Raw genomic sequence first — 26444 nt, 5'->3', positions numbered from 1 at the left:
AATTCACAAGAAACATGCTGGTAAACTATTATTTTTCTTCTACAAAGACTTTCCAATGAATTAATCAAACGATTTAACACTAAAAATATATTTTATAGGACATCAGGAACTTGACAGAAACTGAAGAGCAAATTCTATCATGTTCATTCAAGCATGTAATGTTCAAATTCATCAATATTATAAATGTTAATGAATATGTAATAAATATTATTTTTGAAATTTCATCTACTTCAATGTTCAAAAATGTATATGGTTTCCTTTTGTTTAAACTCAAATGTTTTGAAATAAACATTCTTTTTAAGAAAAAATTCTTTATAAAAAATGGTTCTTTAACGCTGAAAATTATTTTCAAACTAATATCTTTACATATCTTGATGTTTTTGTTATTAAAAGCGTCAACAATTAACTTTTTCAACAATTTTATATCAATATTTTACTAAAACCATGATTACTAAACTGAATTCCTATCGCTGCACAAAGTAGCCCCACTTGAGGGCTACTTTGTGCAAGGTATGTTTTGACTTATTATTGGTAAATATTACATACAAATAATGCCAATATTGATCAAATTTCTGAGTCCAGTTACGAATATAATATCGATAAATTTTGCTAAAGTTTTAATTAACATAGTTTTTTTACATGTTAAAGTTCAAAAACTGCGAAATCCTGCACAAAGGAGCCCCATATGAGGGTACAAATACGAAGTATAAAAAAAAATAATAAAATGAGAACGATATTTACAAACACAAAAATAGATCAATAAACACTAATAATTAAGATAAGCGAGAATATAAAACAATTGAGGTATAATAAAAGTGGTACTTGATTAAATTAGCTATATACATATATACAAATCGGGTTGGGGTTATCAAGATCAAATAATAATAATCATGAATTGAGTGTAAGGTAAAAATAAAAGTATATCCTCTGTTATAGAACTGACCCAGGCGTCCCGGTATTACCTCTCGTTTCTGGGTTGCTCAGCTCACATCAAATACTAACTCTTTGGTCGTGACCCTCCGAGGGGGGTTGCTCCGAGCTAGTAATTGTTATGTTTGCTCTGCATGAGATGTATGTGTGTATCAAATTGAATGAATAATTAGAATATTATCCTAAATGTTGTTTGAAAAAGGCGGTGATGGGGCTGAATTTGGTGTTGTCTTCTATAAAGTCAATAGTAAATTAAAATCGCTAGTGGTACAGTTGATGGCTTTTGTATAAAAATCCTTATTTAATTTATCCATATATTCGTTTATGTTGGTGATTTTAAGATCTGTGAGAATGCTGTTATAGCTGATGCATCTAGGTGCACCTAGCATTCTTCTGAGGATTCTACCTTCAGCACTAGCTACTTCTTTTTAAAGAATTGCTTAGGGTGTTAATTGCATGGCATGCGTAGGTTAGAACTGGCCCAATAGCCATTACATAGACAGTCCTTTTGCATTTAATATTCAGGGTTGAATTTGCATTTAGGATTGAGTGGAGTTCCCAGTAAGCGCCGTTAGCTTTGTTAATGGCGTTAGTGATGTGCTTCTTTCAGTTGATAGTCGAAATAATAATGATCACGCCCAAGTATTTGGCGTGTGATATTGGTTTGATGATTTTGTTATAGAGTAAAATATTGGGAATGGTTTTGCCATTTTTCTTTTTATTGAAAATGATGAGTAGGGATTTTTCTGGGTGAAGGCTGATTTAACACCATTTTTCTACTTCATACATTTTTTGCTGCATATAGATAGCTGCTTGTCTGTTGCTTGAAGATTTTGTGATTAGAGCAGTATCGTCAGCATATAGAGCTGTAAATTCATTATTGTTTCGATTATTGACTGAGAAGTCTGCTGTGTATAATATGTAGAGCAGGGGGTCAAGAATACTTCCTTGTGGCACACCTGCTTTAATATCTCTATAGTCCAAGCGTGTTGTTTATTTTTATTCTGAATTTCCTGTCAGTAAGATATGAATTTATTAAGATATTTAAGTCCATTGGAATATTTAATTGTGAAAATTTGACAATAAGGCCTTGATGCCAAACGCGATCAAATGCCTTGGCTACATCTAATAAAAGTAGAAAAGCAGTATCATGTTTATATTTAGCCTTGGATTAGAAATTCTAGAATGTTAATCAGTTGTTTTGTTGTTGATAAGTTCTTCCTAAAGCCATATTGTTGATTTGGAATAATACTTTGGGTGTGGTTGTTCAGTCGATTTTGAATAACTTTTTCTAATATTTTTGAGATAGATGAGAGTAGACTAATTGGTCTATGGTTCTCGGGATTTGATGCTGTTTTGGCCGGGTTTTGCAAATAGGATAACATCAGAATTTTTCCAGTTGGTGGGAAAATATAGTGCATTAATACAGGAGTTGAAGATGTTAACAAGTTGGTTCATTTTATTCCTTGGGAGATTTTTGATCATATAGTTTGTAACGTTATCGTGTCCAGGCGCTTTTCTATTGGAGAGGGTTTTGATGACAGAGGTGACCTCGTCTTCTGTGGTCGGGTTAATATTGTTTACATTATTATGCTGTTTATTGATGATTTCATTATATTTGTCCAAGATAATTTTATCACTGTTTGGGTCATTGTTGTCATCATTTATTGAGAATTGCTTTTCCATTGTTGTTGCGTAAACATCTGCTTTATCGTCTATTGTGTATACCGTGCCATCTGGCCCTTTTAAGTGCATTTTGCTACTCGGTGTTCTTCTAAGTGATTTGATCATTTTCCATATGGAATTATCAGTAGTATTTAGTTTCTCATCCCATTCTTTATTTCTGTGATTATTGCATATTTTTTTTAATTTCTTTATTAATCTTACTTATTTTTTAAGTTCGGGATTACGGTTCTGTTGAAATCTCTTCTTTATTTTATTTTTCTCCTTTATTATATTTCTAATATGGCTTGGAAGTTTAAAGTTATTAAGGTTTGCTGAAAAAATTTCAGTGGCCTCTTTAAGGGCCTTTGATAGTGAGTTAGTTATATCCTCAATTGCATGATCTTGACTGATGCCCGTTAAATCTGTCGAGTCTCAAAGTCCTCCATCTTCCCATAACAAATCAATACCTTTGGGGGTACCGATCCAGGAGTTTCCTTGTCTTCTGGATTGGTTCAAAATTACAAGTCTACGGATTTGAACATTAGTAGTCGTAAACCCAAAAATTGGGTCGACTGTTCAACGGCGGTCATAAAAAAAATAAAATTGCATGATCTATATCATTTGGTTGTTAAGAATAGTATCATCTTCATTACTATTGGAGAGATGTAGGATATTGTGAAATAAAATCCAGTCTACTTTCTTTTTGAATGTGTTATTTTCTTTGGTTTCAAGTGTGGTGGTGATCCAGACTGGCCAGTGGTCGCTGCTTAATTGTAGCATGTAACCAACCTTTAACATCTACAGGTAGAGAAGAAAGAGTTTGAGAGCGTTGATTGGAGCTCTCGGCAACGCCTATGTCTATGCCTATATGAATTGGTTACCTAAGTTTCGGTCCCGTCAGGGGTCCTAACTCATTCATCTGAGTGGGGTAGTAGTGTATGCAGCTAGAGCTAAATTCAGTGGGGGATGTAATACAAAAAATTAGGAAGAACAGTTAACTTTGGTTTGGTGTCATTAACTTTGGTGTGGAATACCCTGTTGCTTAAGTAATTGTTAATTAATAAGATCAGGTCCTTTGGGATATCGTGGTTTATCAGTTTGTAGATAAGTCCCTGATGCCAAACGCGGTCAAAAGCTTTGGCCACGTCCAAAGTCAGAAGAGCAATAGTCTCTTTTTTGTAAAAACTCTTGGATACCTCCTCAACTATCGTGACCAGCTGTTAAATCGTTGAGAGATTATCTCGAAACCCGAACTGTTCATCGGGTAGGAAGGTGAGATGGGGTTTCAGTCGGTTTAGGATAGTCCTTTCAAACAATTTTGAGAATGCCTTGAGGAGACTTATCGGCCTATAGCTATCGGGCATAAGGATGTTTTTCCCTTGTTTGGGGAAAAGCACAATTTGAGCTTGTTTCCATTGGATTGGGAAGTAGCACTTTTCGAGGCAGGAGTTGAGTTGTTCAATAATGTTTGGAGGTAGGAATTTGATCATAACGTTGTTGTTTTTGTCCATCCCCGTTGCTTTATTGTTATGAAATTTATCAATGATCTTATACAGTTCTTCTGTAGTGATCAGCTCAATGTCTTTGTTTGGGGTTTGCGTAGTGATATAATTATTATAAGTATCCAGTATATTTGCCTCAGTATTAATATTTCTGGGTATCTTATTAATGGAAAATTGTGTCTGCAAAGATTTCGCTTTTGTCAATGTCCGAATAGGTTTTACCACTAGGGCCAAGGAGAGGCATATTCGTTGCTTTGGGTCTTTTGAGAGCCCGAGCCATAGTCCAGGCAGTTTTGTCCTGTGCTGAGAGGCTCTCAATCTTTTCATCCCAGGACTCACAAAGCACTCGTTTTTTAGACCAAGTTCATGGTGCGGTATAGCCATTTCTGGCTCTTGCGCCAAAAACACTAAATAACTAACTAACTCATCCCAGGACTCCTTTTTAAATTCCAAGATCTCTTTTTTGATCAGTTTGGTATAGCTGTTTACTTGAGCTTTGGTGCTAGGATCTCTTGTCCTTTGGAAAGATTTTCTAAGTTTGTTTGAAGGGGTTTCGAACAACCCCTTCACTATTAAGATAGTGTAGATCTTGATGAGGTATTTAATGTAAAACGGGAGCTTGTAGTAGTCATTTGGAATATCAACTTTATAAGATGAATCTCCGTAGGCATCTTGAATGCCCTTGTAAGATGAGTTATCTCATATTCTATATCCGTTTCTGAGCTTAGATTATTTGCCTGGTTTGTTCTTTTTTGGAGGCAGTTAGTGTACGAGAGCCATTCAGTATTGGTTTTTGTCCTAGTTTTATCCTGTTTTTTGAAATTTGCAGTGACAAGGATGGGTAGATGGTCGCTGCTGAGTGCGAACACAGTATTGATAGTGAAGGGGTTGTTCGAATTCGTAATAAGTATATGAAGAATATCGTGCGTGTGATGAACACTCATGGGCATGTAGGTCGGATCTGCTGGTGCGTAGACCGTCAGGTTGAATTTTTTCACTTGTTTGAGTAGGTTTTTTCCAGGGGTGTTGTCTTTCGTGTAGCCCCAAATGCGGGTTTTGGAGTTCTCGGCAACGCCTTCTGTGACGTCTTTTTGTAGCTCTTTCACAATATGATTTCTCCGTAATTTGTTTACAAATTGTAAATCAATCATAAATCCGCTCTGATTTGTTTTTCATATTTTTAAGTCAAATGAAAACGTTTTCAGCCGAAAATAAAATAGCGTCATCCATGTTCTTTTAATAATAACACGTTTTTTCTTTATCTTTTAGTTTTGTTCATTAGTTTAAAATATTTTTTACGCTTTTGCATAGTATTTTTTTTAAATTTTAAAATTATGGATTTCATGTAAATGCGGAAAAAAAAGGTTTTGATAAAAACATCAAGTTAGTGCAATAAGAATTATTAAACATAAATTATGAGCATATATTTTAAATTATTTTTAGCTAGCTTTAGTCTAATAAATATAGGAATTGATTTCAAACCTACATTTGTAAAATCTTTATTCGAATTGAATAGCATTATAAATCTCCTTATGCTCTTAATCCTCGATTTCACGAATTTTTCGATATCTCGAAGAAAAAAAGAAATCCCTTCAAATTTCCTATACACTCAATGTTAAAAAAAAAAAACTTGATTTCACGAATTTTTTTTCTAATCAATGATAACTTAATTTTTTTCCATAAATAGTGTAGATTTTTCTTCTGAATATAAAAAAAAATAATAACAAATTTTAAGAATAGAAAACCAATTCTCATAACGATAAACTTTTAAAAAAAAAAATGGACATAAAGACGTCAGTAACACATTGAAATGGTGTCTCCTACTTTTCACCTAACCCTATTCTAACCTAAAACATTATCAATGATGTGCACCAGTGTCCGTTTGTAAGGGAGGGGGTTCTATTTCCATAGAGGGATTTTATATAGGGGACGGAATCCTTTTCTCCAGGAAAACAACTTGAAAGGGAGAAATATTTTTCCCTTACCATCGCTCAATTATACTCTCGTTTACCATATATACTTATTTTCATCACCGAGAGCAATTGAGCCGTTTTCAAAAATATGTCTGAAGTATGTAAAACCTTCCAAAAATGTGCGGTAATTTCTTGGTTTATAAAAATTATCTTTATAACATATATAGAAAATATTAGTGTGAAACAATTTATTGGAGATCTTTATTTGATATAAATATAAAAACAAATTGAAAATTTAATTGAAAAAACTTATTCCGTAAACAAGAGTGTGTGTTATAAATCACATATTTAATGAGAAAATTGCTCACTCATTTTATACAGTAAAAAGACATTCAAAAAAACTTTTTAAACTATTAAATATATTGCTAATTTATTAATAAAATTATTTTTATATCAATTTTAAAATAAAAATTTTATGTAAATTTATAAATGCCATTTAAAAAACAAACAAACTGGAATTAGCTACAACTTTGCAAGTTTATTCTAAATAAAATTTATTCATTTAAAAAATATACAGCTTAGTTTATATGACAATCGATTCTTCTCAAAAATGGTAAGGCTCTGCAGTTTGTAAATTTAATTGTACGTTATTTGAACAATTAGATTATAATTTAATGGATACTGTTCTAAAGTTAATAAAAAAAATTTTTTTTTTAATTTAGAAAATATTGCATAGACTTACAGCTAATTAATTAACTGTGCGTATTCCTGCTTAGAAAGTGGTACAGATAGTTACTTTGTGTTTTGCGTTTTTAAAAATGAAACAACTAATTTTTTTGTAATTACTCCATGTCGATTTCTTTGATAATGAAAAAAAAAAAAAAGTAGAGTAGTTATTATCAAACTAAAGAGGAAAAATGAAAGATGTAAAAAAAAAAAAAATTTTTTTTAAACAAATATTGAACAAAAAAGGTCAATAAATCAAGTCTAAGTTAGTATTGATTTTTTAGTTACTCATGATTTAGTTACTCACCATTAATAAAAGTGAAAATAAAAAATAATAATCTTCGTTACTAAAAATTTCTCGAAGATAAAATGCTAGAGATATTTTAAATTAATATCTTTTATGCTGAATTTATGTTTACATAACTTATCAAAAAAATATTAATTAAATATAATTTAAGAAATTTAAAAAAATTTTTGCATTTTTTTAAAAATATTTGCATTTAAAATATTAATAGATAATTAAATAAAATTTAGAATACTGGTGTTAGAAGCATTAATATTTGATGTTATTGAAATATCAATATATTTAATTTGCAATCTTTTAGTATTTTGGTGAGTAACTCATGTAGTAAAGTTTCATACCATATATTTTTTTTCTTCATATTCTACAGATTTGAAGTATACTGTCTAAAATTTACAATTTTAAAATAAAAAATAATTGTTGTAAATTCATTATTAAACTATGTTTATCCTTCAAGAGTAATACAATTGTAAATTATTGCAATTTAAACAGACGTTTCCAAACAATTCAAGATCAATTAATTTGTTGATTTAGCTTTACTTATTACACAATTTAGCTAAATCAATTTATTTGAGTTCAACTCGTTAAATAAAACGAAATGCTATCAACCTATTTTTAATGGTTGTGCCTTTAATAAGAATAAAAACTAAGGTCTTTGTTTTCATGAAGAACGCTGTTTGAGGTTTGGTAAACCTTTTAAATCATTTTTAGTTTACATATAATTATTAGTATTCTATTTCTAATAAACGAAATTTCATAACAATTTCTTAATTTTTGTCAAGATATAAATTTTACACTTTTTGAATATCTAAACAGTTTGTACCAATTTAAATTTAGCTCATTTATTAAGAAAAATGTAATTAAAATAAAATTATGTAATTTAAAAATGTCACTAGATTTTCGTAAGCGAACTGTAAGATATATCAATGAATGAAATCAATCTTATCATTGAAACTAATTAATATTAATTTTTTATGATTCCAATCAGAATTAAATTAGGTTTCAAAAATTGTTTTCCCAATTATATTGTGAAATTAAAATTCATATATTTTTCCTCATTAAGAAAAGAAGTTTTTAGGCTAAAATGCGTTTAAAGTTATGTACTTTTAATAATTATTTATCATCATATGGGTCATTCTCACAAAAACTGTCATTTTTCAGTTCATAAAATCCCAAAAAAGTAAAGTGAATAAAAAGCTCTGAAACTTTTTATATTAATAGAAATATGTAATGGCATTATAAAGAAAGTATATATCCTATAAATTATACTTAATATTTAAATTAATTAATTTTTTAAATAATTAATTAATTTATAATAATTAATTAATTTATAATAATTAATTAATTTATAATAATTAATTAATTTATAATAATTAATTAATTAAATTATTAATTTTTTTGTTTATTTTTCAAATTAATTAATAAGTATATTAATTATTTTCACTATTTAAAAAGTGAGGGACTGACACTAATAGTGAGGGAATGATATTTTATTTTAATACATGTTTTTATCTAAGTTACATCTACCTAAAGTTTTAAAATGATAACATACTAAGTATATCTAATATTTATTATAATTTAGTCTTATATATTTAATAGTTTTTACAGGTTTGGGAAATAAAATTGGCTGGCACGATTGAACAAAAAACAATTTTATAATATACTCATCTTGAATCATTCCCTCACTTCAGCGTCATTCCCTCACTTTATACACTAGTGAGGGAATGACAAATTCAATAAAATTTAAAAATAACAGTTAGGCCTAATTAATTTCTGAAGTCAATCACATACATTTATATTCATACAAGAAAGCAACATATAATTATCCACTTTCTCGATGAAGTTGTATTTTATTTTACTCTAAAAAATGACATGAGGGAATGACAAATGTAAAAAATTTTACCTGGTTTGATTCATTCAAATTTATTCCACAGCAAAGCTTCTTTAAGTTGAAGATGGAAACATACTGCAATTTTGTTCTATGATGCCAGTTGTTAACTTCTGAAGTTTTTATTAAAATATTTTTATTCTAAGAAGATTGCAGGTGATAAGAACATTGTTGTGAGGGAATGACGCGAAACACTGGGGACAAATTTTAAAATAGTGCTGTGTTAATATTTTTATCAGAAATTAAATTTAAAATTGATTTTCTGAATTCTATATTTCAGTATTCTGAAATAAAACACACGAATTTGTAAGAAAAATTTTTTTATTTCAGAAACAATTTTTTACTTTTTTTAAATCAGTAGTGGGGACAAGTGAGGGAATGACATATTGGTATATTTTAATTACCTAAAATAAATAAAAAATAAAAATTGATAATTTTATTTTCATTCTTTTGTTAGCTTGCATTCTGAAGGACGCTATCCCTGAATTTTTTTTTTCCGTAAGATGTAAAACAAACATAAAATATACTGGGGACATGAAAATGACTGTTTTTGTGAGAATGACCCATACTCCGCCATAACAAAAATATTTTATTTTTACTATTATTCCAAATTAAGGTTTAAAACTAAAAAGGGATTTATTTTCTTGCATACAGTTATTTTGTAACACTACATTATTATTTCTTTTTATGAAAAGCTCATTGAAAATGGTATGTAATTTAATCATTATGCAATTATTAAACAGCGAAAAAAGTCATATTTATTAATATATTACGCTTAACATAAGACAGTTTCCAGTCAAAATTTGCTATTAATTTGCAATAATAAACTGTTATTACGAATTAACTTATTTTGCTAAACAATCTGTTTCGAAAAAAGTTTAAATAAATTTATAGTAAGCGAAATTTGAATAGAATTTGAAAAAGTTACAACTGTGACAGAGAGAAAATTTAAATTGAATAATTCGGATTTTTTAATTGAGTAAATTTTAATGAAACAATTTGTTTTTTGTTAAAAAATAAAAACCTAACCATTCGAAAATTCTCCCCAAAAATGGTTATATTGCAAAAAAATAAGTGACAAATTCTTTGCTAATACTAAACACATACGTTTTATGTTACAAGCAAATCACGCAAAATTCTGCAAATCTGAATTGGACATTAATAATATGTTTTTTTTTTCAAACAGTAATTTTTAACAATTCTACTTAAAATTATAATTTATTTAACTTTAGCATGCTTTAACTTCAAGCAAAGAAGTTTATTTACAATTGCTTAAGTAACTATACAAATATGATTTTGTATAATACTGTCTGACTAGCTGACATGTAAAACAAATTTTCTTAAAATAAATGTTTCTAAACTCTTTTAATTAGGGTAAACCAACCAGTGAAGGAACACTACCCAGTGAAGGAACATTTCATATATATTGATTAAAAATAAGAATTTGAAAGTTTTTTTTAGATTGATTGGTAACAATAGCTTACTGCCAAACAATAGTAAGTCATCTAGCAATATTTTGGATTACCTGGTCAAATAGACTTCTCTGGAAAAATTTTTGAATCTGTTATTATCTCTGCAACACCTTGTTTCGTTGAAAAAATTATAAGGTGAGTGTTTGTATTTATATGTTTGAAGTGGAATTAATTGCATGTAGTAGTCTTATTTTTCTCACTGTTAAAAAAATACTTCAAAATATAGTTATTGAAGTTACGTTTTATTTTTTTTTTAAAGCACTATAGCATAATCAAGTACTGAGATAAGAGGGTGTTTATTCACTGGATCACCAAACGATGAAAAACCAGTGAAGAAACAAATGTTCCTTTACTGGGTTTTTCTCCCAGTTAATGAAAATAAAAGAAATTTTTTAATTTTCTTGTACTTTTAGTCATATTATACATCAAAATTCTGTTTAAAAGACAAAAAAAAAACTTCCAACCAGTGAAGAATCTAACCCTGGGAATACTTCCAGTGAATGAACACTAATGTGTGAAATATGATTTTACATGACTCTAGGATAAGTAATTCTGCTATATAGAGGACAACCGAAATTTTGTTAAAATTTGTATGAATAATTCCTGAAATAATTTCAGTTCAAAATGTTAATTTAATAGCTTAATTTATGAAAAAATTATAATTTATATTTATTAATGGGGTGTGTAGTTACATCAAATGTTAGGCAACTTAATAAACTATGTTTACAAATCGAAAACTAATTAAATATAATCATAAAAATTTGAATAGAAAATTTTTTCGCTGGCTTTTGCAACAAGAACTCCTAATAAGCTATCAACGTGATTATATAATTTATAAAAACTTCTTTACAATGTTAGAATTTAGAAGCAAGCTCCTCAACATAAAACAGAGTTAAACAGAAACGATACTCAATTTCTTCAGAAGCTTGAGAGGAAAATCCCTCAAGATATGTTGCAAATTTTTAACTCAGCATTGACTGAAGAGTCTAATATCGAAAATATCCAAGTGCCTGTACTTTTTTCAATATGGAAGAAGTACGTATTAAAAGAAGACCACTTGGTTAAGTCAAACTTAGGAACTGAAGCTAGTATTGATAATGAATGCATCTTAGATATCGAATTTGAAATGAGTCCTCAAGCTGATCTTCTCTTAGTTGAAAAAAGAAATGATTCTATAAATAAAATCAGTACTTCTACAGATCCTATAGATACAAGTCAACAAGAGATGGATTTGCCTCAAACTTCAAGACACCTTTCCCCCGTCTATTTTCGAGAAAGGCATTCTAGAAATGTTGCTGAAAAATCAGAAGAAGTTTGGAAGAACCATTTACATTGGCCAAATAATGATAATAAAAAGAAAGGTCAAGTAAGAAAAAAAACGAATAAATTACCTTTTGCACTAACTTCAGAGAAATGGCAAAAATTTCAAGAGGCTGAAAGATCCAAAAAAAGTCAAAACAAGAGAACATAGAAAAGAAAAAGAAATAAAAAATACTTAAAAAAGAAAAAAAGCTTCAAGAAATAAGAGGAAAAAGAGTAAACAAAAAGGTGATAAAATAATAATGATAATAAGCAGCATCGGATGACACAATGATTTAGATTTGACTGTCAAATTATAAAAAAGAATGATTTTTTTTAAAATTTATTTTGTATGTAACATAACTTTAATTTCTAGTTCATGATTACAGAAAAGAGTTAGCATTTTACAAACACTTGTATGTTATAATTTCACAAATAGTCTTGTTTTTATATATTTGTATAGCTAAAAAATTCATAAAGAGCATTAAAAAATAACCAAAATTAAGTGTTCCTTTACTGAGCAATTTTCTGTTCCTTCACTGGGTCTTCTTACTACTTGTTATTTGAACCTCCAAAACTTTAAAACAATATTATGTAAGTTTCTTCAATTTTTTTGCATAGTTTGCAATTAGTAACAAATATGTTGACACTGTCATTTAACTGAAATTACGAATTTTGAACTTAATATGATTTTTTAAAAGGCAAGCGAAGCTTAAGTGTTCCTTCACTGGTTAGTTTACCCTACCCTGATTTTACTGTGCTTAAATTGCAATGACATATGCATCGCATCATTTTATATTAAATCAAATTAAACTTTCAAATTCTATAAATGAATTTTGTTACTTTAAGAAAGTTTTTATTATAAAAGTTTCGAAAAATCATCTCTTTCAACGAAATGAACTCAAAGCAGTACACTCTCGACAATTTAAAAAAATAAAGCAGTTATTTTAGAAAAGTTCGAGGATGGCCTAGGCAAGCGAAAGAAGATAAAAACCTGTGAATTTCCCGATATGGAGAAGGGCCTTATCAGAAATCAAAGAAAATGCTGAATCTTTTGCAAAAGAATTAGGCCACTTAAATTTCAAAGCAAGTAATGGCTGGTTTGAAAATGTGGTGAAAGTGCTTGCTTAGACGAAGCTTGTGAAGAATTTAGGAAGAAAATATGCTTGATCGTGAAGAATTACGACGAAAAAGACTGGACTTTTTTATGCATGTAAAGGGTGAAGCATGTCATGGAGGCAAAAGAAGTAAAGAGCGTTTAACTTTATTGTATTGTGCAAATGTGAATGGAACAGAATAGTTAAAACCGTTGATGATAGGGAAATCGAAAAAACCAAGATGTTTCAGCGGCGTAAAATCATTTCCTTTATAATATGAAACTAATCGAAAAGCTTGGATGACATCAAACCTTTTTGAAAGCTGGCCTAAAAATTTAAATAAGAAAATGAAAACAGAAAATTGTGCTTTTCATCGATAACTGTACGGGGCACAATACCATACCGAAAATGGAAAACGTAAAATTTTAACTTCCACCCCTCCCAAACACTACCTCAAAACTTCAACCACTTGATCAAGGCACCATCCAAAGTTTTAAACTAAAGTGTCGTCATCAAGTGGTTAAGAAAATCAGTTTAACCGCTTGATACTAAGGAACATGAGTCTGTACACGCCATCTATCGGTTGCTTTTGTTAATACAGTCAACAAACTTTTTTTATGCCACAGAAATTATCATTCCGATTAATGGTTTCGGGGCAGTAAAATGAGTCTTATTACTTATTGAACAACCTTCGTGTATATATATATATATATATATATATATATATATATATATATATATATATATATATATATATATATATATATATATATATATAATAACCGGCCGTTTGACCGGTTATGGTATGTTTATTGTTAGACGTATTATTATCTGACTGGCAGGGTCAGCTGCTGTGTTGGGCAAGTGACCAGTTTCCTTATTTTAAGTACAGATTACGCTCATTTTTGTCTTCAGTATATTGATCCTATATTGGATAATACTTTGGCCCTGTTTGGTTTTATTTGCTTTGCCAGTTTTAGCTGTCGCAAAAAAAAAGTTTTTTTATTTCATTTTAATTTTTGGTGTATTTTATGCATACCTATTTTTGATAATCCAGTAAGGTATGCCTTTTGATTGGCCATATCCAACAATTAAAACAGCATGGTTGACTAGATGTTTCTTAGTACACTCATCGTCATGAAATATTCCGGATCTGTTGGTAAACAAACACATTTTATGTATATTTAAAAACCCAGATTTTTATATTATTTTAAACATTATACTATTTTAAACTTTTGAGATACTTTTAATGGCATATTTGTCTGATTGAACAAATAAATTCAATCTTTGGCTCAATGTCAGACAATTTTGTTTTATTGGATCTGAATCTATTATAGAATTTTTTATTATTAAAAATTGCTTCTAATTAAAGTGTTTTTTACTGCTAATTCCGAAAACTTGAAGAAAAAACACATTACTTTTCGACTCGCTGACGTACCACCAAAGTAAAGTTTTTCTTGTCTTTAATGTTAACAATTTGCAGAATTAATTGTGTAATTACTATCCTTTTAAAAGCCTATTTCTCCTAATTGTAAATATATTCCTCGCAAAAATATGATTTGGTAGATTTTAAATTAAAACTATATTAATTTTATTAAAATTTCAAAGTAACGAGAATAAATATTCCATGACATCTATTCCATGTACTATGAAATGTTCCATGGCCTCTTATTTTGTAACCGCAATTAATAACTGATAGGTTTTTATGTCGTAACAGCTGAAACATGTTACTTGAAATAAGCTAACGGCTGATCTCACCATACTGCATCACCAAATATTTATTATTTAGAACTAGATACTTATTTCAGTACTTGTAGTGATGTAAATTTTTCGTGACATGAATTAAGGCAGTAACTGGTCCATGAGTAGCAATGACTTCTTTTAATAATTTTTCGTCTCCTTTTGGTAGTACGCCATAGTACTTGATGGGTGCTTCATTTTTTCTTTTCTTATTCTTGCATCGTTTACCTTCCTAAGAAAAAAATAATTTTATCAATTTTAAAGAATGTAATAACAACCGTGTTCAAAATTTAAGGCTTCAAAATTGATCATGAGAAAGGTGATACAACTTTGGTTTAAAATCGTTGAGAAAAGTGTGGTGTAAAGTAAATGAGACCCAGCGTGGATACCGCTATCTTTCCCGCATTCATTCAACGTATGAAGAGTTTCCAGTTTTTTGCGCCTCTGAAATGATGATCTGAGGCTATTGAAACTCTCGTGGGCAAACATAGATGACAGCACCACAAGTGTGCTCATCACAAAAATCTAATATTCCTCTTCACGCTAAATGATGTCACTAGATCAACTCATTAAGCCACATTCCACTGTCCATTAATCTTGGGAAAAGTACCAGACGAGCCTCTCAACAAGTTGAAATTCGGCATGCTGAATAACCATATTTGTTTATGAACTTAATGAGTTTTTTTTTTTGGTTGCAATTTTGATTGCTTTGTTTTTGCTCTAAGTCTATAACACTAGATATTTAAAATTAGGTTAGGTAAAAATTAGGTATAAAGTTGTATAGAGAGTAGGAGGGAATAAAAAAAAATTGGATTTGACAATTAGTTCGAAAATTAATAACTGTTAAACTTGTAGTAAAATAAAAATCCGTGTTGGGCAGTACAGAACTATAGAATTAAAATTTGAACATTCAGAGCAAATTATTTTTTAAAAAAATCTAGTAGTTATATACTGTAAAAATGTAGTTTTAACTAGTGATAAAAACAATATCCTGTTTAAATTGTCATACATCTCTTCAAAAGTAAAATTACTTCGCATTACTTATTTATCGTTATTGAGCCTCAGAATCTGTATTCCTTAAGTTAATTTACGGGTACGGATGATAAATTTTCCAAATCTACGTAATTGTCGTTTTAGCTACATTAACTAAATGTTTAGCATAGAGCTACAATCCTTTTAAGCTACAATATATTATAAGGTAACAATATTTCAAAACCAAAATGTTCAGTGTTTTTGTGGGTAATATTTATGTTTAAGAAGAACTGAACTATGATATCCATATTAATGTAATTAATTACATATAGGGGAGAGTCGGGTAGCCCCGCCCTCTTAAGGAGTATTGCTTATATTTCTGCATAATATTGAGTAATAATCAATATTTTTGTATGTTTCTATTGTTTTACCATCTAATTAAATAATGCAAAAAGAATAAACCAAAAAAAAACTTAACTTAAGAAAAATAGAAATTTAAAACATGTTTTTCAGTGCTTATCAAAATGTGTCGAGTAGCCCCGTCCAGTTACAAAAATTATGTTTTTTGACTGTTTTTTCAGGTGTAAATGAAAGTGACCAATGTATTGACAATAGATAAACCTCATTTATCCTTTTTATCACAAAATTATTTTATTTATTACATATTTATATACTTCTAGTGAATTCTATCATTTAAAAACAACAATATTTGTTGTTAAAAATGCATATAACATTCAAATTTGAAGCAATAAAATAATAATCTTTGCAACCGTACATTCATCGATGAAATAAAATTGGGCGGTGATACCCGACATTCATGTGAGCGGAGCTACCCGAAATCCAATTTTTTTTGTAAATTTGTAATTACTCGAAAAATTTTTCACATATAAACTTCTTTCTTCGTGCAAATTAAACTTAAGACTACATACTTTAATGTTGTATGTATAGAAAAATTTATTTTTTTAGTATTAAAATGAAGTTTAATCAAAGTATTCAACCAATTTTTCTTAATTTCATGACTACTGTATTCAACATATCTTCAAAACTATTGTTTACCATGTTAACAGCTGCATAAATACTTCAAACTTTGAAAATAATCTTTTTTTAATATAACAATTAATGTCCGATGGCCCATTGATGTGAAAAAATAATCTATACATATGACATTGACTGTGGGCGGGGCTACCCGACTCTCCCCTATATCACTCTTGTGTCAGTCACTTACCTTGGCTTTATACGGATAATCTTTTGCTCTGTTTATTCCTTTATTTGTTTTGACATAATGGTAAGCATGATCCGTAAATCCACCGTGACAACCATGATTTCCTGTCGTCGAAGGTATAAAAAATATAAATTATTTTCAAATATCGAAAAAAATGTATTAATGTTTATGTAGGGTGCGCAAAATAAGTTACAGAACACTTGTGTAACTTATCATCGAAACGAATTTTCAGGATCATTGATTTCTAGAGGTTATTCGGATTGCTGATACGGAACAACCAGAACTGTTTGTAGTGAATCCTTACTAACCCCGAAGTTAGACATAGTTTTTATTTTATTTTATAACCGTCGTTGAACAGCCGACCTAATTTTGGGTTTATTAATGTTCAACTCCTGGATCAAGTATTTGCCTTCGTGGAGGACTTTTTGATGGAACTAACCCACAGTCAGACTAACGGTAAAGGACTCTAACCCAGGATCCTTCCACCACTGAAGATATTTTACTTTAACCGGGAGCGGAATTCGTATTGACCCGATATTGTCTTATTTAATAGAAGTTTACCTTAAAAAAAATTTTATTACTAAAGATTATCTCTTACGCCATTGTCCGATACCTGCACGAACCATTTTAAGAGATAATTTATCACCCAATCAAGAAGCTCTGAGAGCGTCAAACCTTCTGTGCTTGCTTAGCATTAACTATAGACCCTTAAATCCCCCAAACACAATAGTCTGAATGAAGAACCTTGCCGAATATCCAATCGAATTTGGGATACAATCTGTCAGCATGTGGCAATAAATGTGTTGCCAGTTCTTCCTTTTTGTACCAAATATTTTGATTTAAGAAAAAATCTTGTGCACTTGAAGAAAGCGCCACTCACAGGTATAGTGAGAGACAATTTGTTTTACTAAACCAGTGATTATCAAGCTTATTTCTTTTACCGCCCCCTTTGAAAATCAATTATTTTTCAGCGCCCCCCATTTTTTATACACCCCTAAAACTTAAAAACCACAATTTCATTACTTTAATTAATTTAGTAATACGTATTAGTCGGTTCTGATGTTTAAACTTACATTCTAAACTAGAAATTTTTACCAGTGAGAGCAAATAAAACTTAACTTTATAATATTAATAATATATTTTAATGAAATTAAAAGAAACAATATAAATATGTAATCAGTTTTCGTTTTTATACTAATCTAATGAGATGAATGAATTTGATGATATTTAATAAGTTTGTTGATATCAGGTTAGATTTTACTCAAAAACAGTCGTAAGTCGCCGCGTTTGGTAACTTGCAAATGATTTCTCTTTTTAGTAAGCAGCGTTGTCACAGCGCTAAATCCACGTTCACACAAATATGACGATGGGAATGCTATCAAAAATCGTTCAACTATAGACCACAATCCAGGGTACAACTGCGGAATTGACTTTTGTAGCCATTTTTGTATTTGATTTTTATTTCCTCGTTCGTTGTCAGTTCTATAAGTTCTTCTTCCAACTGGGGTGATATTTCTATGTTGACATTTGAAAAAGGATCTAACACCCAGTCTGGTATTTCCAATTTCAAAATGTCCTGGAATCTTTCAATGAAATCACTGTGAAGATTTTTCAAATGTTGGCAGTAGACGAGCAAGTCGTCTTTGTTGCAGGATACTGATAAATTGGTAAAATTATGGAACTCACGTCTGCCGATATTCTTTTTGTGTAAGAGCAGCTTGGCTATAAAAGCAGCGACGCCTTTTTTTGTTTTTATTAAGTTCAAGTCATCGCCTCGAAGTTGGCGATTCATGTATATTATTAAGCAATGTATAAAGGTCTGTCAGGTATGCGATATCATTCTTTGATGTGATGAGGTTTTCGCGCAATTCTGTGTCTTTATTTTCCAAGAACTCTATGACAGAGTCAAACAGATTGTAAAGACGAGTCAGACAATTTCCTTTTGATAGCCAACGCACTTCTGTGTGAAAGATCAATCTGTTGAAATCTTCATCATTATCAACACAAAGCTGATTAAATAATCTGTCATTTAAAGAGTTGTTTCGGATTTTATTGACTGCTCTGATGACATGTCGCAATGATTGAAATAGCCGTTCACTTAAATTTCTGTCGATGTATAACGCAATGTACAGCAAGCACATCAGGAATTTTCTTTTTTAAGTACGATATGAAGCCTTTTTGACAACCCGTCATAGCTGGAGCGCCATCTGTATCAGCTGATATAATATTCTTCAACGGAATTCCTTTTTCATCACAAAACTTTTCTAGTGTTTTAAATATGGTTTCTCCTTCCGTGTCTGTCTCTAAATTTCTAGCAAATAAAAGTTCTTGACATATTTTTTCATCTTTAATAAATCTCACGTAAGACAACAACAATGCTTCATTAGTTGGTAAAGTGGACTCATCCAACTGAATTGAAAATTTACAAGTCTTCAGATAATTGCACAATGACTTTTCAATGTTTTCAGCCATTTCATCAATTCGTCTTTGAACAGAACTATTGCTCAAAGGAATTTTTCGAATTATATCTGCCACCGGTTTATGGAGCACAGTAGTTATAACTTCTTTTTATCGCCGGCAAAATTAACGTTTCTCCGATGGTATGTGGTTTACCTGTTTGAGCAATTAACAGAGAGATATTGTATGAGAGATATTGTATGTATATATGTATTGCTCGAAGTCCGTCATCGTCTTGCTTAGCAGCCATAGAAAAAAGTTTCGATAGACTTGGCTGAGCATTATGCTTCTTTTCTAGATCTTGAAAATAGGCTACATTTTTCTCCTTCTTATCAAGATGCATTTTATTCAAATGGTCTTGAAGGCTTCATCGCGTCGTTCTGGAGCAATGTAATTAAGGTAAAATTGCTCTAATTTTATTAACTATCATCGATCATGTTCCTTTATCTATCCGCAGAAACTTGTTACAACTTGATTGCGTACGGTGTGCAGGCTATCCTACGAAATCTATGTTAAGTATTTTAAGTTTTTATAACATCATACAGGGTAGAAATATAAACTAATTATTCGTTGTTGTGTAGTAGGTGGGTTTTAATTTTAGTGAAATTTAGAATACTATATAAAGTAAATAAAATTACAAATTATACATCGCCCCCCTAACCCACATCAACGCCCCCCATTTTTTCTGGGCCCCTTAACGCCCCCCTCTAGGTTTCAAACGCCACCAAGGGGGCGTTATCGCCCACTTTGAGAAAGACTGAACTAAACGATTAAAATTAATTAAGTTGCGGATTAAATGAAACAGCACTAGGTCCAAAAGGGAAAAAAAAATTCATTCCTCACTGTGGCTGAATCATACAGATGTTGGTTTCAAAGTGAGCAGTAGTACCATTGCGAGAGCAGTCTACTTATATTATGAGTCTATGGTTGTTTTGTATCAGCAATCCAGTAACTTAAACAGATCGGTGATTAAAGATTACCGTATTTCCTGGAACAGTCCATAACATCTTGTTCGCTTAACTCTACCAATTTACCAGTTTTTAAAGCTAAGTGAGCTTCGAGAGCTGCAACTGTTCCAAATGCCCAACAAGATCCACAATGACCCTGTAAAAAAAGTAAAAGTAGTACTTAATTTTAAGATCAAATTTAAAATTGTGGAAAATAAAAACACTCGCGGAAAAATTCTTCAATTTGGAGTGCAAAACTAACCCTCAAATTGGTGGTCGCTTAAAAAAAAATAGTATGAGCTTTACGAACGACAAAAATAAAGCAAAAATTTTAATCTTAAATTATTTATTTATTGAGGAGACATAAAATGTTACAAACTGCTGGAAAAAGACAATTACATAACGCAGGGGTGATTGTATTTCAAGGGTACCCTGGAGTTCCGAGTTTTTCACATTATTTTTTCGTGACTGAACACTAGAAACAGGGCTAGCAATTTTTGCGCGAATATCGCAGAATCCAGCTTATCTCAAGACCATCATTGGGTTCGTGGACTTCCGCGAATCAAAAATTTATAATCCGACAAAATTTTGAAGCTGTTTCTAAATCCGTTGACGAGACGTTTACTTGCTTTCTTTCGTCAATTACGTGAAGGATTAAGTCTTAAATTATTCTTTCGCCAATTTAATTCTTTTGTTTTGGCTGCTTTTTGCCATTTTGAATGTCTGGATTTGCACCGGAATCTGCTAATATTTGGATTCTTTATTCAAACATCGATTTTCGTATACTTACCTGAATTAAAAGCTATGCGTTGTGAAAAGTATTCACGCGATTTAAAAATCGTACATCGCAATTCCTATTTATAATCCAATATCATGATTTGTTTAAAACCAAATATCGCAATTTGACTTTACGCCTTTTTAAAATCCAATATCGCGACTATTGTAAGAAGTAAGTTTTTTCTTGAATGACCTTTAGGAAAATTTGCCATAAAGAAATGCCATAGTATATTCCTATGGGGTTTTGCCTATGGTAAAATTTTGCCATATACGTATGGCAAAACCCCATAGGAATATCCTATGGCATTTTTTTTGCCATACACGTATGGCAAAATTTTACCATAGGCAAAACCCCATAGTAATATCCTATGGCATTATTTCATATGGCAAAATTTTACTATAGGCCATAATATTATATATTCAATGGCACCCGATTATATACATTCTGTTTTGCTGGGTGTCGTCAGAATGTTGGTTTTTGCATGGTTTGACTCCACAAATCATACTAAACAGTTTTATCTTGGTCAACAAATGGCTAAAATTAATGAAAAACTAATGATAATAAAACCACCTGTTGAGCGCACTAGAAAAAAGGAAAATGTGGAAAAGCTTCAGAATGGATATCATTCTTATTGTACTTTTCTTTGTCTTTCTTGAAAGATCACCTTCCACAGAAATATTTGAACCATTGGCTACCATTAGTCTACTCTTTTAATATCTTGTTACAAGAAAATGTGTCTAGTTTAGATAGATCAAATGCTAAAAATGCACTTTGTAAGTTTGTGCGATCTTTAAAAGATTTGTATGGTTCAGAGTACTTAACATTTAATGTCCATATCCTTCTCCACTTTCCCCAAGTATGTGCAGGATTGGGGGTCTCCTTGGGCATCATCAACATTTGTTTTTGAACAGGGTAATGGGATTTTAGTTAATTTGGTTCGTGGTACACAATCTGTACCACAGCAAATTTGCAAATCCCTTAAGAAAATTTGCCATAGGTTTGCCATAAAAAAATGCCATAGGATATTCCTATGGGGTTTTGCCTATGGCAAAAGTTTTGCCATACACTTTTGCCATATACGTATGGCAAAATTTTGCCATACATGTATGGCAAAAGTGTATGGCAAATTTTTGCCATAGGCAAAACCCCATAAGAATATTCTATGGCATTTATTTGTATGGCAAAATTTTGCCCAACACGTATGGAAAAACTTTACCATAGGCAAAACCCCATAGGAATATCCTATGGCATATTTTTGTATGGCAAAATTTTGCCATAGGCAAAACCCCATAGGGATATCCTATGGCATTTTCTTATATGGCAAATTTTTGCCATAAACTAAGATGTGCTACAGCCCTTAGGAAAATTTGCCATAGGTTTGCCATAAAAAAATGCCATAGGATATTCCTATGGGGTTTTGCCTATGGCAAAAATTTTGCCATATACGTATGGCAGAATTTTGCCATACATGTATGGCAAATTTTTGCCATAGGCAAAACCCCATAGGAATATCCTATGGCATTTTTTTGTATGGCAAAGTTTTGCCATAAGTGTATGGCAAAAGTGTATGGCAAAATTTTGCCATAGGCAAAACCCCACAGGAATATCCTATGGCATTTTTTTATATGGCAAATTTTTGCCATAAAACTAAGAAGTATGCCATAAAACTAGCCATAAAACTAAGAACTTATGAAGAAATATTTTTCCATAGGTTATGGTATACCTTTGCCATACAGCTATGGCAACATTTCTCGTTGATATTTTACCATACGTCAAAAAATAATTACTTACAAGAATCTTTCGCAATGGATATTAAAAATGCAAAACTTAATAATTGTAGAATAAATATATATCCAGAAAGCTTTTTTTTAAATTTCTTTGATAAACTTCTCCTGTTTTACTTGCAGAATCCTTTTTGTATGCGGTTCTTATTCAAATAAATTTCAAACAGTTAGTACTAACCGCTAGAAAATGGGTCCTGTGGACGGAGCGAGTAGGAAAAATATTGGTTATGTTGATTAGGAACAAAATATATTGAGTACAGGCAACTAATATTTGTTAAAGCTGTAAAAACAAGAAAATAGAAAGTGGGTCCGGAGGTCAGAGCGAGTATAAAAAACGTTAATTTGATTGATTGGTATCATAATTAGTTAGATAAGCCTCAGATATTAGAGGAACCTAAAAGAACGCGAAGCAAAATAACGGTCCGATGGTCGGAGCGAGTATGAAAATTCTTTAAATTTTGATATGTGATACTAAACTAAAAATTAAACAGACTACTGAAACAATAAAATACTATTAAAACTCAAAAGATAAAGAGTGGGGCCGGTGGTCGAAGCGAAATTAGTTTAAAATAGATCAAACGGGACAAAAGCCGAATATGTAACGGTGCAACCAGTGGTGGCATGTGAACAAAATTTTATCCATAAAAAAGATGGTATTAGACTATGAAAAGCTAAGAATAAAAAACAGGATAAATTAGTTTATCCCCTATTAGAGAGGGACATAAAACTCAAAAAATTTATGTTGAGTTGCGTTAAGCACAGTTAGAAAAGAGAACGCAGTATAGAAACATTGGTAAATACAAAACTTGTTTAAGACAGGAGTTAAATTAGTAATTGCTATTGACAAATTGACACTTGGTTGGGATAGTAAATAAAAATTAATTAGGTATAGGGAATCGCTATGACGAAAAAGTTGTAAGCTTAAGGAAAGATTAAATTGTTAAAAAGCATTTTTAGTAACAGCAACAAATGATTTGGCCAGGGACTGTCCCGTTGATGATATTGAAGCAAAAAAATTGTCAAACAGTAATCCAGCAAATCTAGTTAAGTGATGACCCCAAGTTAAGTATAAATATGCAACAGAACATTGTACAAATTTATGTGGATACTTAAGAAATATTAGTTGTAAGATAGTAAAACACAGAGACATGATAAATAAACAATTTAATGGCAAGCAAAAATTAAACACCAAATAGAAATATAAAGCCCTAACATATGTAAGATAATGTAAAAAAGCATTGCAAGAACCCAAGTGGAATTAAAATCAAAAACTAATGAGAATGTAAACACTGACTTTGATATTGATATATGACAGCAATAAAATGAAATTGTCACCGAAGAAGTTAAAAGAATTAAAAAATTTTAATTATTAAAGAAATGATGGATCTGGCTTAATGATAAGCACTTAACTGCGTTTTTCATCATGAGATTACAAATTGCTATGGGGAATAGAACACCATTAATAATGGAAAAGTGATGTGACTTTAAAAATTTATATAAAATCAGAGGGAGGGGATAAAATAAAAAGCAAGATGTCGTTTAATCAAAAACAGTTGGGAAAAAGAAATATAAAAATTTTAGATAAAAATATAAACTGCAAGATATTAATTAAAGTTGTAACGTATCAAGCTATATTAGGAAACAGTTCTATGTTTTATTAAAAAAACGTTTATTTCACACCACAACACATACAGTAACAAATATAAAGTACCCGTTACGGGATAGGGAAAAGATCATAAAACAACAAGAAAAACCCGTAGCGGGATAGATAAAATATTATAAAACAAACTAGATAAAGTGCCCGTAACGGGATATATGAGAACCTAAATTCCACACAAAACTAATTCTAAAAAATCAACTGGTGTTCTAATTTTATCGTCTGCTGTTATTTTTTTAAATTTATCTCTTTATATGCTTATTTTATTTTATTTATGCTTTTGCCAGCCCGTTATTTTTTCAATATTTTTACTTTTATTCATGCTTTTGCAAACCAATTATCTTTCTTATATTTTCATCCCTTTATAAAGTGTACAAAGTCAGCGTTAACAAACGGCAAAATTTAACATAGCGAAAACTTATACCCAATCGCGACATATTTTGAAAAGATACAAATAATAAAAGTACCAGACCACCGGAAATTAGAAACTTAATAAATTCAGATAGATAATCACATAGACGTTTGCAACAAAATGTTTTTGACCGAGAATGAGATCGAAAAAATTTTAAAGTAGCCAAAGTTAGTGAAAGATTCCACTTGTAGTGGATGACACGTTAATATGGCGGTCTGATACTCTAAGCCTAAATCAATGGAACATCGAACTTCAAACACTCAAAAATGAGAAAATTAGCCACCTGGAGGCAGGAAAAGACTCACCTGGAATGCCTTGTGGGATTACAAGTTGAATTTAATTAACTTCGGAGTGAAAAAAATGGATATTTATTTCTTTTAGAAGATGTTTTCGAGGACTCCATAGGAGTTGTTGTTTCGTTGGTGGGGATCTAGATCAGCTTTTCCCTATGGTATACTGCCATACAAATCTTGATGGCTACCATTGGCCTATGGTATACTGCCATACAAATTTCTATGGTTGCCATAGGCCAATGGTGATGTGCCATACTAATCCTTATGGTTTCCATTGGCGTATGGTATACTGCCATAGAAATGTTTATGGTTACCATTGCCCTATGGTATACTGCCATACAAATTTCTATGGTTGCCATAGGAGAATGGTGACGTGCCGTATAAATGCCATACAGGTCTCTATGGTTACCATTGGGCTATGGTATCTTGCCATACAAATTTCTATGGTAGCCATAGGCTTATGGGGTTTTGCCATACAAATCTCTATGGTAACCATAGGCGTATGGTATCTTGCCATACAAATTTCTATGGTAGCCATAGGTTGCCATAGATTACCATAGGCTCCTCTATGGCAAATTTTCCTAAGGGATATTATAACCAGTTCAAATATTTGCAAAGAACTGGTCCAAATGTCTTTTCAAATTCGCCTACAGAAATTCAAAACGTATTTAAATTATGTATGGGAGATTTTTATTTAGTAGCCAATGGTTCACAACCTCAAAGTTTAACTATTTTTGGTACCCCCGATATTCTTGATTTAAACGTATCTCAGTATTCGAAAGATTTTTGTGGAAAGGTATTTTATACCATTCAAAATTTTATCAGAGATTTGATAGTTTAAATTTAGGGACTATCTACTAATTATATATGGCTTTTATTGTTTAAACTTTTTTAGGAATTCATTCATTCTATGACAAATAAACTCAAACATTTTTACAACTTTTTATGTTGATAAATTCATTGATCAAATGCTTATTTTTTACTTTAAGCAAATTGAGCTACAAGTATTGTAATGTGGTCTTCTGAAGTTTTACCACAGTTGACTAATCTCTTTCATGTAATTTTCGTCTTCTTCATGTGTTCTGATTTTTTTTGAAAAAAATTAATCTGATACTTCTATAAATTGTTATTTTCATATATGATTCTTATTTTACTTCATATTTATTTTTGATGTAACCTGGCATTTAATATGTATGAGATTTGAAAATAAAATTAATGTTTTTGTTTAAATGTTTTTTTTAATTATTTTAAAATTCATCTTTTCTTAATTAACATTAACATCAGTTTACTTATAGAATTTAGTTGTAGAAAAATATTGTGTTCATAAAAAATAGGCTTTTGATTTTTCAAAGTTATTATTTTTAGTTTACACATTTTTATACAGTTTTG

At 30.6% G+C, this 26444-nt stretch overlaps 1 protein-coding gene across 1 annotated transcript in view; it reads right to left on the bottom strand.

Annotated features, from left to right (window-relative positions):
• The window catches only part of LOC107456453 (procathepsin L-like), a 40555-nt gene that overhangs the window by 1329 nt on the left and 12782 nt on the right, over positions 1 to 26444 (bottom strand). Inside the window, exons 4-7 of the mRNA XM_087153495.1 lie at positions 20165 to 20288; positions 16731 to 16831; positions 14605 to 14765; positions 13833 to 13946 (exon numbers count right to left, since the gene is read on the bottom strand). Coding sequence (XP_087009621.1) covers positions 13833 to 13946; positions 14605 to 14765; positions 16731 to 16831; positions 20165 to 20288 — 500 coding nt within the window. The remainder of the gene's footprint in view (positions 1 to 13832; positions 13947 to 14604; positions 14766 to 16730; positions 16832 to 20164; positions 20289 to 26444) is intronic.

This window comes from Parasteatoda tepidariorum, chromosome 10, assembly GCF_982258835.1.
Source record: "Parasteatoda tepidariorum strain Cologne lab strain chromosome 10, Ptep-v5.0, whole genome shotgun sequence".
NCBI classification, from domain to species: Eukaryota; Metazoa; Arthropoda; class Arachnida; order Araneae; family Theridiidae; genus Parasteatoda; species Parasteatoda tepidariorum.
The sequence above is the reverse complement of the archived record's forward strand: the minus strand, read 5'-3'. Positions and strand labels throughout refer to the sequence as shown.